This window comes from Eptatretus burgeri, chromosome 10 (assembly GCF_056783735.1).
Source record: "Eptatretus burgeri isolate ZD-2024b chromosome 10, Ebu_testis_v1, whole genome shotgun sequence".
Taxonomy (NCBI): Eukaryota; Metazoa; Chordata; class Myxini; order Myxiniformes; family Myxinidae; genus Eptatretus; species Eptatretus burgeri.
The window spans coordinates 90,570,148-90,588,269 of NC_140970.1; the positions used below are offsets into that span (position 1 = coordinate 90,570,148).

At 44.5% G+C, this 18,122-nt stretch overlaps 1 protein-coding gene across 6 annotated transcripts; it reads right to left on the reverse strand.

Moving 5' to 3' along the window:
- Positions 1 to 988: 988 nt before the first annotated feature.
- SPSB4 (splA/ryanodine receptor domain and SOCS box containing 4) lies at positions 989 to 17,510 on the reverse strand. 6 transcript variants are annotated; one of them, XM_085899338.1, is made up of 3 exons: positions 17,245 to 17,510; positions 3,899 to 4,665; positions 989 to 2,086 (listed from the first exon to the last, which is right to left on the reverse strand). In XM_085899338.1, the coding sequence occupies exons 2-3, from the start codon at positions 4,599 to 4,601 to the stop codon at positions 1,959 to 1,961; spliced, it is 831 nt and encodes a 276-aa protein (XP_085755464.1). In that variant the 5' UTR covers positions 4,602 to 4,665; positions 17,245 to 17,510; the 3' UTR covers positions 989 to 1,958. The 6 variants fall into 6 exon arrangements, with proteins under 6 accessions (XP_085755464.1, XP_085755467.1, XP_085755469.1 ...); XM_085899341.1 differs by lacking the exon at positions 17,245 to 17,510 and adding an exon at positions 9,842 to 9,929; XM_085899343.1 differs by lacking the exon at positions 17,245 to 17,510 and adding an exon at positions 9,884 to 9,907.
- Positions 17,511 to 18,122: the final 612 nt, after the last annotated feature.

Sequence of the window (18,122 nt, forward strand, 5' to 3'; positions counted from 1 at the left end):
AGCATTGGTGCTGCTTAAGCAGTCTCCTTGGCTATTGGGCACAATCCTTGACGGGTCGCCACTCCGACACAGGATACCAGCATGCTGGTACTCATTTTGCCGACCTCGGAAGGATGACAGGCCGAGTCAACCCCACCTAGTATTAACTCAACAGCTGAGCGGGATTTGAACTCAGGACCCGAGGATCTAAAGCCTAAAGCCTGCCACCCTAACCATTAAACCAACACCAGGCATCCATATTAAATTGACTTTCACAGAAATTTTAATTATCTTTATATATTTCATACTCTCAACTTCCCACAAATGTTTAATGGGGAAGAGCACCACAAAAATGAAAATAACCCACTTTGGCACAGTACTTCAACCCCCCCCCCCCATACACAATCCCACACCCAACTACCTAGTGGACATCATTGTCATAGGCCTATCTTTCAAGCCATGCAGGGTTACACACCCCCCAATCCTTTCCTGGAAGTTTCATGCCATCAGTGCCAAACCTTTATATTCCACTTCCAGGAAGAGATTGGGGTGGGGGATGAGGGTGTGCAAGGCTGCATTCCTGACATGATAGACCATTCAGCAGACCAGTGCTTTAATCCATCTATTGGGACCATACTTTGTGCAGAGCGTTGGTGCTGCTTAAGCAGTCTCCTTGGCTATTGAGCACAATCCTGGACGGGTCCGCCACTCCGACACAGGAGTGCTTTTATCCTTGTACAAAATCACTGCTTGGTTGTACACAGTGTAATCTTAACACAGGAAAAAAAAACAGTTTTCGGCAGAGAATCAATCCCAGACAGACAGATCAAGGTAATCCATGTCTAAATATAGAGCTTGTACATCTTTTGCTGCATTAGACGGTGTCTCGAACAGAGGCGAAAGGTAATTTCCAAAAGTCTCACAGCTCAGAATTTACGAGTGGCCCTCAAATAACCCAATTATGCAGATTGCAAAAACTGACTTTTTAAAAACTGCACAAAACAAACAATAACACAGCTCGTCATTTTTATTGCAATACTTAAAAAAAAAATCCACATGTACACTCCCTCTTAAATAAGAGGAAAACGCTTCGTCATTCTGCATGCGACAGCGTGTAAAAAATATAGTCTGAGACAGCTGGACAGAGCCGCAAAGATAAAAACAAAAATGTGCAAAACAGGAGGTGCCAGAGGTATAGAATGAATAAAGGGTGGAAACTGGTTTAAGAGTAGCTGATATCACTGCCATTAAACAGGAGTGGGGAATGGTGGAGCGGACCAGTGGGAAGAGGCAAGGCAGTCAGCACGGGTTCTAAAAGTACAAAAATTCGGGTTTTAAACTAAAAAATAAAAATTGTCAAATTGTATGCAATATCAACTAATAAATTGGATCAGATGCCATTCAAAAAAAGCCAGTGGCACCAATTAGTAGAACCTGATGTGCACGATTGGTGAAGCCGATGCATTAAACGCTGGAAAACCGGCAGAGATTTGCGCTACATGGAGATGCCATGTGCAGCAATCCTGTAATATTGCACAACCAGTCGATTAAAACTTCATTCGGCAAAAGATGCTTTATCCAAAAATAATAATAATAATAATAATAATAATAATAATAATAAAAAACAGCCATTAGCAGCAGGGGCTCACAATCGTTGTCCCTTATACTCCTCCTAACCCCACACCCCCCTCCCCCAATCCAAGTTAACCAGGCAAGTTTTCCAGTCAGCACATATGGCTCCACTGCTGGTAGCAGAAAGAAAGTTGCAGATGGGAGGGATTGTGATAGGCTGCTGAGTGGAATAGCCACTCGGCAAGCCCTCTTCCTCCCAAAACCCCTACACCCCACATCTCCCTTCTCCCACAGCCAAGCTCGTTTTGTGGTCGATCAGACATGGTGGTGGCTCAGTTATATCAGGAGGCACAAAATGCCCACAACGACGTCTGAGCCAATGGCAAGCCTCATAACACATTGCTCCATCACTGGTAATGGAGATAAGACTTCAGAGCTGGCGGAAGTGGCAGGAGATCAATGTCCGCCAGTCGATCCCTTCCCAGTGCAGCACGCACCGAACGTCGGCAGAGATCCAGTAGTGGCAAGGGTTCAGCTGGAAAAGGTAATTGAGAGGTAAGCACAGGGCATGAGTGAGCAATTGGTAAAAAAATAAGAAGATGAAAAGGAAATGAAACAAAGACAAATTAAAATAACCTGAATAAAGAGCTATTTGAATACTTTGAGCATTTGTACTAACGACCAACTAATGTTTATCCAAATTTCAATTCACAGCAACAATTCCGAGGCAACGGCCAGGGACTCTGCACGCTGGAGGAAAGCGGAAGAAGGCAGTCTGAGCAAAGTGAGCACCTGGTGATCAGAAAAACGTGATGCCAGACACATGCATAATTTCCTGAGGGGGGCCTTTGAGTGAGGAATGTGCCAACTCAACAGTGACATCCTGTTCCCATGCCTCCAGCATGAGGTAAAAAGATGAGAAATGGCAATAAAAAGAAAAGAAAAACAAGAAGGGACCGCAACGAGGAACCACTTATATCGGTCAAATAAGGCTCAGAGGCTGCTACTGGTGAAAAGGAATCAGCAATCCTTTTATGTAGAGGATGAGTATTAAATAAATAAATTAATAAACTCATACATGTCCACCAAACGACGCCAATGGAATATCACTGCGGCATCACGAGCGGTGAACAGAATTATTTCCCCCCACTCTGCCACCACGAAAGGCGCGTGCGTCACTTGAAAAAGGATTTGGACACCGTCATCCAATTACAATGGAACAAGCCTGGCTGGCAAGGAAGTTCATGGACATAAGAGAAAAGCCAGGCGGATGGAAGACCGAAGGGGACCATCAGCAAATCGAAAGCGACCCAAGCGTGGAGCGTGACACGAAAAAGTCGAATGCGCTTCATAACCGAGCAGTTAGTCGAGCTAGGTCATATTTGAGCAAGTCGTTTCTCACCCCCCTCATGAAACCAGTGAAGTAAATCTATCGCTTTTGCCTCAACCAATGGCAAGGTGGGGGAGAGGGTCAAGTTTTACTGCGACAGTGATGGCTAGACAGAGGGAGAGTGGGTTGGTGCACAGTCGTGACCCTGCAGGAAATGGCGCCAGACAAGGCTTGAATCATCCAAAACAGAATTCCAAGGCTTCCCCGACAGAGCCCGATTCTCACACTTGGCATTACCACACAATGTAAAAAGCTTTCTTCTTTGGCACTCCTGCATTCCAAAACAGAGTTATGCTACCCTCATTCAAAGCATCAAACATCAAATAGGTGTTTTTAACTGTTTTTGGTTTTGGAGGTTAGGGGGAGGGAGTGAAACGTCCACTGAAGAAGCTTCCAATTTGTCAAAAAATCCTTTGATCGAGGGACGTAAATAGTTGTACAAAAAGCTACAGAAGTTGGGGAACAGAAAAAGTTAGCTGAATTCAAAGTGGATTTCAATAAATAAATAAAAAAGATTCTCGACTTGGTCGTGGTCTGTCGGAGGGAGTCCTGCGGCCTGCGGGTAGCCGTGCTTTCAAGACATGCACTGAGCCAATGATAATAACTTTGAAAGCTACTTCAGGGCTTGTAACCTGCGGTCCACTACGCCTTCTGCAGAAGCAAATTTGGCCGGAAAAGGTTCATTCTGCAGCTCCCCATAACTCCCTCCCGTAGCCGAACACCTCATTTGCCGGAAATGAAAAGAATTGCCATAAAAGTGGCCACGAGGCAACTGTAGCACAACCAAAACAATGCGATACAGAGTGATGAGCACCCCAGCATGTGAGCCTTGAGAGAATGTGTGTGTGTGTGTGTGTGTGTGTGTGTGTGTGTGTGTGTGTGTGTGTGTGTGTGTGTGTGTGTGTGTGTGTGTGTGTGTGTGTGTGTGTGTGTGTGTGCCAAAGAAAATGCACTCACGGTCCAGCCCGTTGATGTAACGCATGGAGATCTCACAGTGTCCCCAAACAGCACTCAAAATTGGGTAAAGTCTCCTGCCCTTAAGGCCACGAAAGGCCACCCCAAGATACCGCCCATTGACAACAAAGCTGAGGGTCCCCTCGTCCATGTCCAAGATCACGAGAAAGGTTTCTGGCACAGCGAAGGCCTCATCGGGGCCAAGGAAAGATGGGTAACTTGAAGACGGTGCCTCAATAGCTTTGCCACCATGATACAGTTTATTGCGACCTAGATCCCAGCCCCAAGAGTCCTGCGTGGAGCCGACGAGTGCCGTGTAACCGACTGAGTGCAGAGGTGCATTGCGTGTCGCCACACCAACCACCGCGTGCGTACCACGCTGCCTGCCTGGCCATTCGATTTCCCAGGCGTGCAGGCCACGTGTAAAGCCCGTCCTTCCTCGAATCGCATCGGTGCTCTGTGCCACCGGATGCCGGTGGAATGTCAGTGGGTCGTCCTCCTTCACAAAGATGTTAAGCGAGCGGTCTGTGTCACTCCACCCATGTTGAGATTGCACTTCGTACGTAGCTATTGGAAAGTCCAGCAGCAGGTCAAGCCGTGGAGGACGGCAAGAGTCAGGCCCCAGGAGTGCATGGCGTCGCAATGCACGGCACACTGCTTCAGCATCTTCCAAGTTTTTGACTCCACCAGAGATCTTCTGACCCATTTTTGCGTCCCCACACCTGAGACACAGCCAGCGAGCCAGCCGTCCAAAGTTCTGCCAACGTTCACTGAAAAACATCCAGACGACAAGCCGGCAGGCACAATTACATCATGCTCGTCACAACAGACGATTGCAAAACGTTTCCAAAATGCGCAGTCAATGCATCGTGATGTTAACACATTCAAACAACAGCGGTTATTCAAAATAATCCAGGCAAAAGTACTTTAGAAGGAAACCGATGACCATTTGTAAACCACGAGGTGATGCTTACATTAAGGGATGACAATAAGTCGACTCAGTACAGCATGTGAAACCAGAGCAAAGAGACAAAAAGACAGACAGACATGGATAGACATTACAGGAAACCTTAAACACCTAGCACTCTCCCATATCCCATCACAAAGCCACAAAACGGGCACATTCCCAGCCGTGGCCCGAGCTCCGCGACCTCCCCAGACATACCTCGCCTCAATGCAGGAAGGCTGTGAGACGGTTTCGGGGGGATGTGTGGAAGGAGGGTGTGCGGTGGGAAACGGTCGTCACAAAGCCACAGACCGACTAACTGACAAAGAGCCAAGTCACTCTATGATCAAAAGGCAGAAAAAGACTTCAGTAGATCCAATCCCAAGCGAGGGAATTCAATAGTTGCCGCTGAAAGAGTTCACTTCCAAAGGCTGCTCTGCCGGTTCAACAAAACTGGTAAATCGGCAATTCCATTTCCCAGGCCATTTCATTTCTGCCTGGAGAAGCAGGACAACTTTAAACTTCATACAATGGATCTCAAATATCTCAGCAGAAGTTGAAGACGTCAAAACGAAGCATACGAACAATCCATGAAAGTTGCCATGTCAAGCCATGTTCTGAGATGCTTATGGCAAACCATCACGATATCCACAGTGCAGCGCTACGGACGACAGCAGCATGTTCACAAAAGCCGTGAAGATGAGTCTGTTTGAGCAAACAAGTATGCAAGACGTTTCAAGGTGTGACGCACACAAACGAGAAAACAAACAAATCCACACAGGTAACCAGAGTAGTTAGGTCAAATGGCCCGAGGATCACCTCTTGTTAAATCTGACATCTACGTAGGCTGGCGAACTCGAAATACCAAGAAAATGTAAAAATAAAACAAGGTTCCCCTCTCAGCAACCCGACGGCACCACGCGTCACTGGAAGACCAAGATGTGAACTTTTCACCTGCTAGCAACACAGTCGACTCCATTCATCCATCGATTCAGGTGCCCGCCAACATTTCAGCTCAATCAACAGACCTGTTTGGAACCATCCTGATGTTTAGCAAGAAATCAACTACTTATTACGTGTGCATGTGAAAGGGGGGGGGGGGGAGCCAAATTCAGAAAATTTTAAGTGGCTCATAGAAAGAGAGAAGGCAGGAAAGGGGGTCTGCGAGGAACGGAGATGTAATGGATGGACGGTTGAGAATGTATACGACGAAGGTTGGGAAGAGCGGGTAGGTGTACATATGAAGTAAGCGGTGGTGTGGGAGGGTGGTCAACGATTTTGCCGCTTACCGCACAGGTCGACTACTTTCCCTTACAAAGGAGGCTGACAGATCATATTAACTCACATTCATATTAACGATAATAACTAGAGCAAAGTCGATGGAGTGCCATCGCAAATCCCCACCCGTCCCACCACAAGTAAAGTTGAAAGAAGGCAAAAAGTTCCACCAGGAATGAGTCAAAATTGTTTTTCTCGTTTTTGACCCCCTGCGATACTACGTCCCCACCCCACTGGGGGCATGAATCGGGGATCAGATCCAAAAAACAGTCATTTCACACTCCATGCGTCCCCCAATGCTGAATGCATTTACAGGGTTTCATTGAAGAGGGAGAAGAAAAAAAAAAGTTTAAAAATTTGCCCGTAATTGCATTTTTGGTATTTGACCTTTTGACCCGACCCCAAGGGACAGGGCCAAAAAATGATTCCGCTCTCGCACCGTCTTGCCATGTGGTGATCATCGCTCTCAAGTTTGGTGAATTTCTGCGCAACCGTTTAGGAGGAGATAGCATGACGGACAGACAGACAGACAGATGGAACAACAAGCCGGTAGGCAACATGGGTGGTCGCTAGACTAAGGCGAATTTGAAATATGTGGATAAGAGAACACATCAGGTGGCATTTCTGCCGTTCGTTGTTCCATATAGGAACATGACGAGCAACTGTCCATTCATCATTTGTGTTCGATTCCCTAACCCTACGTTAGGGAATCCCAACGCGAACGTTGGGGTGAAAGCATATAGTAATATAATTGCATACTAGTCATACAGTTTTTGACGGATGGGGCTGAAAATTTTTGACAAAGTTGATTAAAGTGTGCATAAAAGTGCAGAAGCCGATTTTTGATTTTCGAATTTTTTATTTGTTTAGGATTTTTAAAAAATGTCAAAGTCCCGTTGCTAGGCAACGATTGCGTCCATAGCAACGGTGCTCAAAAGCATAGAACTAGATTCTGGTATGAACCTACCAGTCAAGTTTCATCAAAATCGGTTGACTCCTCTGGCCTCCGGAGCTGTCCATTACATACAAACAAACAGACAGACAGACAGACAGATGGAAAAACCTGAGAATAACAGTAGTCTAGCGACCACCCAACAGACACACAGACAGACGGAAGACCTGAGACTAAGGGTAGTCTCGCGACCACCCAGCAGACATACAGACAGACGGAAAACCTGAGACTAAGGGTAGTCTTGCGACCACCCAACAGACATACAGACAGATGAAAAACCTGAGACGGGGTAGTCTAGCGACCACCCAACAGACATACAGACAGACGGAAGACCTGAGACTAAGGGTAGTCTTGCGACCACCCAACAGACATACAGACAGATGAAAAACCTGAGACGGGGTAGTCTAGCGACCACCCAACAGACATACAGACAGACGGAAGACCTGAGACTAAGGGTAGTCTTGCAACCACCCAAAAGATGGAAAACCTGAGACTAAGGGTAGTCTCGTGACCACCCGACAGACATACAGACAGATGGAAAACCTGAGACTAAGGGTAGTCTTGCGACCACCCAACAGACATACAGACAGATGGAAAACCTGAGACTAAGGGTAGTCTAGCGACCACCCAACAGACATACAGACAGACGGAAGACCTGAGACTAAGGGTAGTCTAGCGACCACCCAACAGACATACAGACAGACGGAAAACCTGAGACTAAGGGTAGTCTTGCGACCACCCAACAGACATACAGACAGATGGAAAACCTGAGACTAAGGGTAGTCTAGCGACCACCCAACAGACATACAGACAGACGGAAGACCTGAGACTAAGGGTAGTCTAGCGACCACCCAACAGACATACAGACAGATGGAAAACCTGAGACTAAGGGTAGTCTAGCGACCACCCAACAGACATACAGACAGACGGAAAACCTGAGACTAAGGGTAGTCTAGCGACCACCAACAGACATACAGACAGACGGAAGACCTGAGACTAAGGGTAGTCTTGCAACCACCCAACAGATGGAAAACCTGAGACTAAGGGTAGTCTCGTGACCACCCAACAGACATACAGACAGATGGAAAACCTGAGACTAAGGGTAGTCTCGCGACCACCCAACAGACATACAGACAGATGGAAAACCTGAGACTAAGGGTAGTCTCGCGACCACCCAACAGACATACAGACAGACGGAAAACCTGAGACTAAGGGTAGTCTCGCGACCACCCAACAGACATACAGACAGACGGAAAACCTGAGACTAAGGGTAGTCTAGCGACCACCCAACAGACATACAGACAGACGGAAAACCTGAGACTAAGGGTAGTCTCGCGACCACCCAACAGACATATCAGACAGACGGAAAACCTGAGACTAAGGGTAGTCTAGCGACCACCAACAGACATACAGACAGACGGAAAACCTGAGACTAAGGGTAGTCTTGCGACCACCCAACAGACATACAGACAGACGGAAAACCTGAGACTAAGGGTAGTCTTGCGACCACCCAACAGACAAAGACAAGAGCCGATCACAATATCCCACGGTTTTTATTTTATTTTAATTTCTCAAAAAGATAATAATCACACAAAAGTGATCATCACACATTTCATCACACTCACCAACCAACCTGTATCCAGTGTGAAAACAAATCAATGTCACAGCGTGTACAATTCACAAAGCCACGGGCAGAAAAGGCAAAGGACGTAATACAAACAGTCAGAGGGGCTTAGAAGCACGTTTTTGTAAATGAGAAATATTGAAGTGAACCAAGAACATTGCAAATGGAAACTCATTTCCTGCATGACGGAGATTTTGCTGTGACGAGTGGCGTTTACCCCGCCGATTTCTCCAGACCCGGTGGTGTAATGGTTGCGGTGTCTGCTCCGAGTCTGGGAGGTCGGTGGTCCAAGCCACGGTCAGGTCATACCAAACGCTGTTTTATTTAAATGGTACGTGCTGCTTCCTTGTTTGACTCTCAACATTTGAAGAAGGACAGAGTACGGACAAACAACCACAGCACAGGCCTGATGGGCCTCATGGCGTCCTCCTGTGTTCAAGTTCTTAGCAAGGGAACTCATATGAACCTCAACTTTCATCCATTTTTGTCATAAACCCCTGTGTGTGTACACAACAAATTATACTTTAAAAACATAAATCACTGGCAAAAACCACAAAAAAAAAACAGTTCAAAATGTCAGAATTTGTTTCGACAAACACGGCGGTTACACAATACCGCTCACTACTTCAACAGCCCCAATTATTCCCACCTTGTGGAATCGACAGGGGGAAAATTTTGGCCCCATACTTTCACGAACCTGCTGTCTGGGTGGGAATTTGTAATTTGTTCAGGGTACCGGCAATAGCATACCCCCCCACTCTTTACAAAAGACACCGTGGGATGTTTAACAGATGAGACACCCAGCTTATTGTCCATGTGAGAGATGGCCCGTGAAGCACCAATCCGACAGTCTACAGTTGCGTTCGGAATGAAACACCTCTTAGGTAAAAGTGTGCTACCTCTCTACCTGTTGGACAAACATGGCAGTTACACAGAATACATCGAATCAAGAGGCATGTTTGACACCAAGGTGGCTAAACAGCTGGATCACTATGGCGACCGGAAGTATACACACAAATGCCTGAAATTATGCAAAACAGAGCATAGTCGAACCTTGGAGCAGCAGCTCTTTAACTTGCACTTGCTCAAAGCAAACAACCCGCAAGCAACCCGTGCCCAACTTAAAGCCAACAAGCAAACAGATACCAAAAATAGAAGGGAGGCCTTTAGACAACCACACCCAGGCACCTGAAGGGGAACTCCGTGTGTAAGAGAAATGGCTGTACTTGGGACAATCATGCACCACGTCACGACACTCCCTCAGTTCTCAGAATATGACACGGGCGTTAGGTTGGTGCGAGCACCGAATCACGGCTCACCATCTGCCATCGTCCCGGCCCTTTCCCTTGGTCCTGGTGCTGCTGCGTCACAGCTCGGAATTGCAAAACTGTGACATGCTGAGATGGCAATGGTGCCATGGGGAAGCAGGACAGCAAAGTGAAGCAAAGTTTCTCAATCGTTTGCGTTTTTCCTCTTCGTGCAATGTCTTTGGACAAGGATGTCGAGTTATCGCCGGCACCCTGGTCAAGTTCCAAATCAATGCCACGATTCACGAGCTTGTAAAGTGAAACTTGTGAATTGAGCTTCTGGACACTATAACCCACCACTCTGACCAATGTTCCATGGCAGAGCCAGAGAAAAACTGCCAGGGATAAACAACAACAGCCAAAACTACTTTGAACAAAGAACTGGGACGTATGACATGCAAGACCAGGACATTCGGAGACGTTGATGTACTTTTACATGAATTACCACGACATCAGCAGATGACAGATCACAATAGGGGAAAGCCATGGTAAAGTGGACCATCATGGGAAAGCAGGGGCTGTCAGGATGGCTTAGAGGGACGCACACTCTCCTCTGAGCTACCTGTCCTGGGTTTGAATCTTGGCCCAGCTATAAACTGTCATCCCGGTGTTTCACAGGCAGGGTGATTCATCGATGTGTGTTCCGACTCTAAGATGCACGTTAAACTGGGCGTCCCATCTGCCAGCATGAGTTAGTCGACGTTAAAGACCCCACGGTGTCCTCTGTGAAGAATAGGCTCGCCATCACCAGCATCCTGAACATATTCTAAATTCCTGCTCTAACCTACAAGAGATACCACATCAGCGGCACCACCGTGCCCCAGCAAAGGATGCTACCCGAAGCCATGCGCTGCATCCAACAGAGGAAGAAGTAGACGGCAAAGCAGACAACAGCATCTGCAACTTTTACACATGCTACCATGTATTGCAGTTCAATTGCAACCATTTTCCCATAGTTCCCTTCTGGCCAACGAATGAATGGCTCCTGCCCAGTCATTTTGAATTTTTTTCTCCAAAAGTGAGAAAAAGTACATTTTGCAATGTGTGATGTCGCAAAATGTAACAGATTGCAGATACAGTATCAATCAATTTGGTAGGAACTTGATACCACCGATCACGCATGACCGAAAGATTTTTTGACGTCAATTTGTCTGGTCTCAAATTGGAGGACTGACCGAATGTCTTCAATCGCAGCTAGTTAACGAATGAATTTGGCACGTCGTAAACAATGACTACAGATTGAGAGAGACCGTTTTATTCACCTGTGGTCCTTGTTGGTAATGAATGTAGGACTAAGATACATTTTTAATTTTAAAAACTGTTCGTCTCCGCTGCGGTAAGGAAGACCACTTTGCCGCACTGGTTTAGAGTAAAGCAGATTGCTACCACCAGTAGTAACTTACACCGATTCCTTCATTCAGCCTCAAAGCAAAGGTAGTTGGTGGCTTTTCTGATCCCTTAAAATTGTTTAATCTAGTGATCAAATGAAGCATCATTCCCAAGCGGCTCCACTTTATGCCGGTTTCCAACCCATACGAGATGCGGACCTGGGATTCCAGCACCCTGAGCTCAAGTGGAAACAATAAACAGGCCAATTCAAAAAGGATAATTCGTAATTCCCCTCTAAAAGTATGTTTGGCAATCACCATAGTTTCTACAGCCAGGTGCGATGCATTCTGACCTGTGGCCTGCTAATCACCTCCCCTCCCTCTCTCTCTCTCTGTGTGTGTGTACGTATGTACGTATCTGCACTGGATTGGAAATTGGCAAAGGCCACACGTCATTATACATTATGACGACATTTGATGTTTTAAATGAAGCACCCAATGTCATCACACCACACCAACCAAAATATGGCTTTTTACACTGAAGCAATGAAAGGAATTTCCAAGCAGAGACAGACACCAACACCCATGTGCAAAAACAATCGGAATACTGGTGTGTGGAACAAGAGGAAATTACACAAACGAATCCAACTTCGAAAAATCCAAGGACAACAAGGATAGCCCCCACAAGTCCCTAGTGTTCGACGATTTATTTTTCTGATCAAACGAGGAAATAGAATCAACAAAAGAACAGCCAATATGTGACTAAATGAACATTTTAATTTATTTATTTGATTAGAAAGAAAATCTTGTGCTTTGAGAAAACACTTTTTCCACCAATGAAGGTCAGAACTTTATTTTTCAAACAAAATGCTCTCTGCGTTACACAATTAATGTGAACATGATCCAAGTACAATCACCGTCATGTACAAATATTTGTTTTAACCAAATTGTTGAAATGAACACACCAGACGTCTCCGTAATGTTTGAAGCAGGGCAGCAAGCAAAGCAAGCAAAGGTTGGAACCTCCATGCCGGATGACTCCTGCGCTGGCGAGTCGCGCAACCTTTAAAACGGGCATCACGATCGATTGGTGTGCATCAATATGATGGGGAAGGACCAAAGGTGGGAATGCAGAACCGTTTTGGCGTGGTTCGTAAAAATGAGTGCGAACCTAGCTTGACCAATCGATGACCCAGTTTCACCGAGTGGCCAAAACCATCCAAAAGGATTGTTCCCCAACGTCGGCACGATTTGATCAAATCACAGTGTAGTCTGTAGATGTGTTTTGTGACGGACCAGCCGGACAGACGGAATGCAGACCAGGGCCCCGGCAATGCAACTTGGCGAGCCATTTAATTACGCAGCGAGACAGCTCAATTTTGGCAGGTAGTATCAGAGTTTAGCATCTTGCACAAATGGGTCACCTTCATCAGCCACAGATGACGACACTTAAGCATGTTTTCAAAGATGGAAAATAAAACCACACACTTGTCATCATGCGGCACGTTCAAGTCCAAAAACCACAAAGCATAGCATGCTCTCAGGTCCCAATGAAATCTAAGATAAATAGCTGTGGTCATCTTCAAATATAGTGTGGTTTGTGGGGGTGGGGAGAAGGGTGGGGGATAGGTCCTCAATGAATTTTTTTTATATATATATATATATATAATCACAAAAAGCAGATACTTTGCTTTAGTTTGTGAGAAAAAGAACTGGTTTAATCCATTTCATTTATAGATCTAAAGGAATGCAATAAATACCAGGTGATGCGAATTGTACTGCAGCAGAAACAAGAAAAAGAGCTGTTTTCTTGTTCTGCAATCAGAGATTGCAGAACCTTGCCAGGACTTGTTTTGTGTGGAGTATTTTGTGTGGTGTTTGTGTACTGGTGTGTTACATGATTAGTAAGAGACATAATTAGAGCTGCCACTTTATAACTGCTGGCAGTGATGACCGGGTACCAAGACGTTCCGCTTTGATGAAACTCTGCTTTAACCGGACACTTGACCCTGACCGACGACGTTTATTATTAGTCAATTGAATTAAGAATGGGGATTAAAATAAATTCTTTTCAAATCAAATGGAAGACCAAATAGGTAGGTACAGTCATGCATTGGAGTAATTAGAAGGAACCCGAACAAGCAAAAAGCAAAGATGAAGTTATCAGGAGGAACCTGGATAGGATTCACATTTCATCTGCTACTCCTTTACACTCAAACCCATCCAGGCCTCAAATGAGCCTTATTCCAAAAATAATAATAATAATAATAATAATAATAATAATATTTTTTAAAACCCACATCAAAAAAATTTAATAATTCTTGCTGCCAGACCATGTGTCCAATCAAGTTGAAATTTAAAACAGGTGTTCCCCATCGCTATGAGATCACAATTGTGAAGTTTCACTTCGATTGATCAAGCGGTTCCAGAGAAAACATTATTTAATATTTTTCATAAATTCAATATGGCTGCCAAACCATTTGACATCAATTATTCCTGAACAAACTTATACACACATGCCTTGGGGAACATTTATGTGAAGTTTCCCCTCAATCTGTCCAGATGTTCTGGAGAAGAAGAATTTTACACATTTTTAGGGTAAATAAAATATGGCTGCCAAACCATGTGACCTCTGACATCATGCGTGTGATGCTATTGTTCCTCATGGATAGGCGGTCACATGTTTAAATTTTCGCCTCGATCTGTTCAGCCATTTCAGAGAAGAAGATTTTTGAAGGTTTAAAAAAAAAACAATATGGCTGCCAAATCAGGGGACTGATGACGTCTTTTTTTTTGTGGAACAATTTATCCCGAGATGACCCTCAAAAATTTTCATACTGATCGGACGTAGCGTTCTACATATGCAATTAGGACGTCATAAATATATATATATATATATATATATATATATATATATATATATATATATATATATATATATATATATATATATATATATATATATATCGCACTCATTCCCCATGAAGAGTACTTGCCATTTGCCAAGTTTCAAATTTTTTCCTCGGTGCGGTTTCAGAAATGGAGGTCCAATTTTTTTTTCCATTTTTCCAGTATGGCTGCCACACCACGTGACCCATGACATCATAATTACCATTGAAACATTCTACATGTGTAGTCGCACCAATGGTGAAAATTTCGTCTCAATCCGACAAGCAGTTGCGGAGAAAAACACGAAAGTTCTGTGTGGAGAAACAAACAAACAGACAGACAGACAAACAGACAGACAGACAGACCCAAATGCAATACCCTCTCCTTCGGCGAGGGTAAATATTATTTATTTTCTCGACCAGCTGCTCATCTCTGCCTTTGCCTTTTCCAATCCAAGTCGGTGGGTGACACATTCATTGTTACACTCCACAAACCCAATGTTTATGCTCACCTCCACTCCTTAATCCCCACTTTTCTCTCATGTATATGCATTCACCTTCCTCAGTCTGTCTTTTTCTTGGCTCAGTCCTTCAGAACAGCATCTCATCCATTTCACGTCGTCTCCTGCACCCATCGTCGATGCTTTATATGTATTATTGCTAATCCTGCCCCATGCTTCCACACCTTCCAACGAGCCTGGACCTGTATGTGCAGTAGACAACTAGAGCGGTATTCGGTGGAGCGCATACCTCCGCCAGGCTGAACAAGTTACGTTTTGTATCCCAATGATAAGCTGGATCTGTATCTGGACCAGAACCAAAATCAGATTGACTAGTTCTTGTCACCTTACTAACTCATCCACCAAGTTTCATCTGAATCCATCCATAACTTTTTGAGATATCATTCTATCTATCGTTTTTGGACCCATGTCTCAATGGTGAAGAATCACTTACAGAATTTAAAAAAAATATATATATATATATATATATATATATATATATATATATATATATATATATATATATATATATATATCAGATCCAGATCTTTACCAAAATCGAATCAATTTGTCCTCGTCACACACCCAACCTGTCCACCGAGTTTCATGACTCTGTCCATAACTTTTTGAGATATCCTGCTCACAGACAGCCAGACAGCTGTGAAAACATAACCCTCGTCCACCTTTGGTGGTAGAGGTAAAAAAAAATTTAAAAAATTGACCAATTGTACGATACAATCTCACCATAATCTCATTTCCTAAGCAGTTTGCCTTTTTCTTTCCTACTTTCAATGATCCTGCTGGAATCTACCGACATCCAAGATCCACATCTTCCAAGTCCTTGTTTCTGTTCCCTTCAACGTCGTTTAGCTCTTTGATGAGCCTCATTTTTGTGCACGCAGGCCAAAAATCTCCTGTAGTTTTTCACCTGAAACGAATTCATTCCACACAGGTGAAGGATATGCTGAAAAATCTTATTTGATAAAAAGCTGAGAAAGGGGACATCTACTTATTACACATGCAAAGTTCAACAAGACTCGGTGCCATAATGGTCAGAGCATCCGCTTTGTGTGTGGGAGGTCGGCGGTTCACACCTGACCCCGGCCGAGTCGTACCAAAAACTTAAAAAATGGTATGTGCTGCTTCTTTGCTTGATGCTCAGAATTTTTAAGATGGAGAACAGGTAAGACCCATAGGTTGGCATTCATCGTGCAGGCTTGATGTGCCCAATGGCCTCCTCCTGCATTGAAGTTCTTCAGTGAGGGAACATCTAAAACCATAAAGTGAGGGATACATTGAGAGGAATGAAGAGAAAGGTCGATAGGAGCAAGAAAGGAGGGCAAGGTGAGTGTTGGGATTGAAGGTGGTTTGTGGTTAGGGTGGTGTGAGAGGTGGTTGTGAAGGGACATGAGGAGGGTGGAGGAGGTGGAGGCCTATACCCTTGACATAGCTTTGGTGTACTCACAAGCTAGGAACGTTTTCATGGCTAAGAACTAACAAGAAGGGTCATGGCGGATGCCGAGACTAAAAGTTCTCTTCCGGCCAAAATTCAATCATAATCTTCCTTCCAGGGCTTCAAAGTAAGTGGTGCACCATCAACTAACCACATGTCCCCTCGCTGCCCGTGATCTTTTCTAGATAACGCTGCAGGTGGGCCCTAAATAACCTCACCCAACCCGCTGACTTGCAGGTTGCCGTTTCCTTCCCTCCTCTCTCCGCTTGCTTGTTGCATGCTTACACCTGTGACCCAACCGTCAAGAAGTTGTCTCTTTGCCATTTGTCACCCCGCTCTTCCATGAGCCTCGACTTTGCATAAAATAATAATAATTATTTTTATAATTATAATAATTTTTTTAGAGCCAGCACGAACCGCCACTTAATGGAGGTGTTGCCGAAATAAAAATTAATATAAATAAATAAATAAATAAATAGTGCCAAAGGTGAGAAGAGAGGGAATGTATAGCGGAAGTGACGACATTACACAGGTAATAAGGAAACACAACCAACATTTGATCAGAACTCAATTTAAGGATTTCCTCTTATTTTACCCGTCCAGGGCTGTCGTGCGGTTAGAGGGTCAAATGATCATAAAACGAGACAGGACATTGTAAATAATGCAATACATATATATATATATATATATATATATATATATATATATATATATATATATATATATATATATATATATATATATATATATATATATATATCAGTGTATATAGTATTAACAAGTCGTGCTAGTTGCGTCACCGACCGATGACGTCAGAGCAGCACGTGCATTGCTCGGCAAGTTTGGAGCAAACCTGTGGAGCGTCTCGGAGGCCTCGACCACAGGAACTGGGGCAAGACGAAGTCGGCGCGGGAAAGGCTCTCGGATAAAGTGTGTACACTCCAGGTTGCAGACATTACTTGAAGACCTTTATGTCTTCACTGAATATCTCAAAGTACAAGATTAAATCGATGAGCGATTTATCGGTGATCACACACGTGTAGTTCGACGACGGGAAGAAACTGCGGACAAACCTGAGTGGAGCCGGAGAAACGTTGGGTCAATGTGGCCGGCCTGACCGGCCCATCAGCTCTGGCGAGGCGTGTGGCGATGGTGAGGATGGTGTTGGGGGGAGAAGATCCACAATTTGGACTCGATGGGCACGGGGGTTTACCGTGCCGGTAACTTTCCCGCTTTCAACCACTCTACTCCTTCCTTGCCGGCCACGACTACATTCGCACTACCACACCTGCACTGTTTACCTCAATTTTATTTCATATATATACACACATGTACAGTACCGTATATAGAAAGCGAAGCTCCACCCTCTTGTGATGAACCTCGCCCCGACGCTCTCCCATTGGTTGGGAACGCCTCCGGGATTATTTTTGACCAATGGAGAAAGCCGCATTTGTTGCCATGGAGAAGACGCGTCCGGCCTATCTTCAAGGCCTGCGTGTGAACTGCGGACGTTGTGGTGAAATTAGGAATCCGAGAATGGGACCACTCGGACAAAGGCAGTCGGTCGAAGGCGGATGATTGATGTAACCGGCTTGAACTCGAACTCGAACTCATCGGCCCGGCCTGCTCGTTCCAGGTCTCTGAACAACTGAGCTGTCATGCCGCTTTGAACATTTTTCTTCTTTGTAACATGTACACGTGCAAAACCAACAAGAAAATGCAAAATTTATATATTAATTTTTTTTTAAAAGAGTTTTTGTGGTTTTATTTATTTGTAAAGTTTTTGTGGTTTTATTATCTTGCCAAAACGAAGTTTTTGCAAGATATGTTAGTCAGCTTGTATGTTTTTTTTATTTTTTATTTTATTTTTTTGTTTGTCTGTAATCACGTATAAAAAAATTCTGCAGAGCACAGTTATCATTGGAAATTTTTGTAACTTTGCATATCAGAG

Bases quoted from the DNA above. Each gene is read 5' to 3' on its own strand.
- SPSB4 (XM_085899338.1), bottom strand. From the start codon at position 4,601: ATGGGTCAGAAGATCTCTGGTGGAGTCAAAAACTTGGAAGATGCTGAA. The intron at 2,087-3,898 runs GTGAGTGCATTT...TACCTTTTCCAG, and splicing joins TTACATCAACGGGCTGGACC to CTGAACCCTTGCCACTACTG.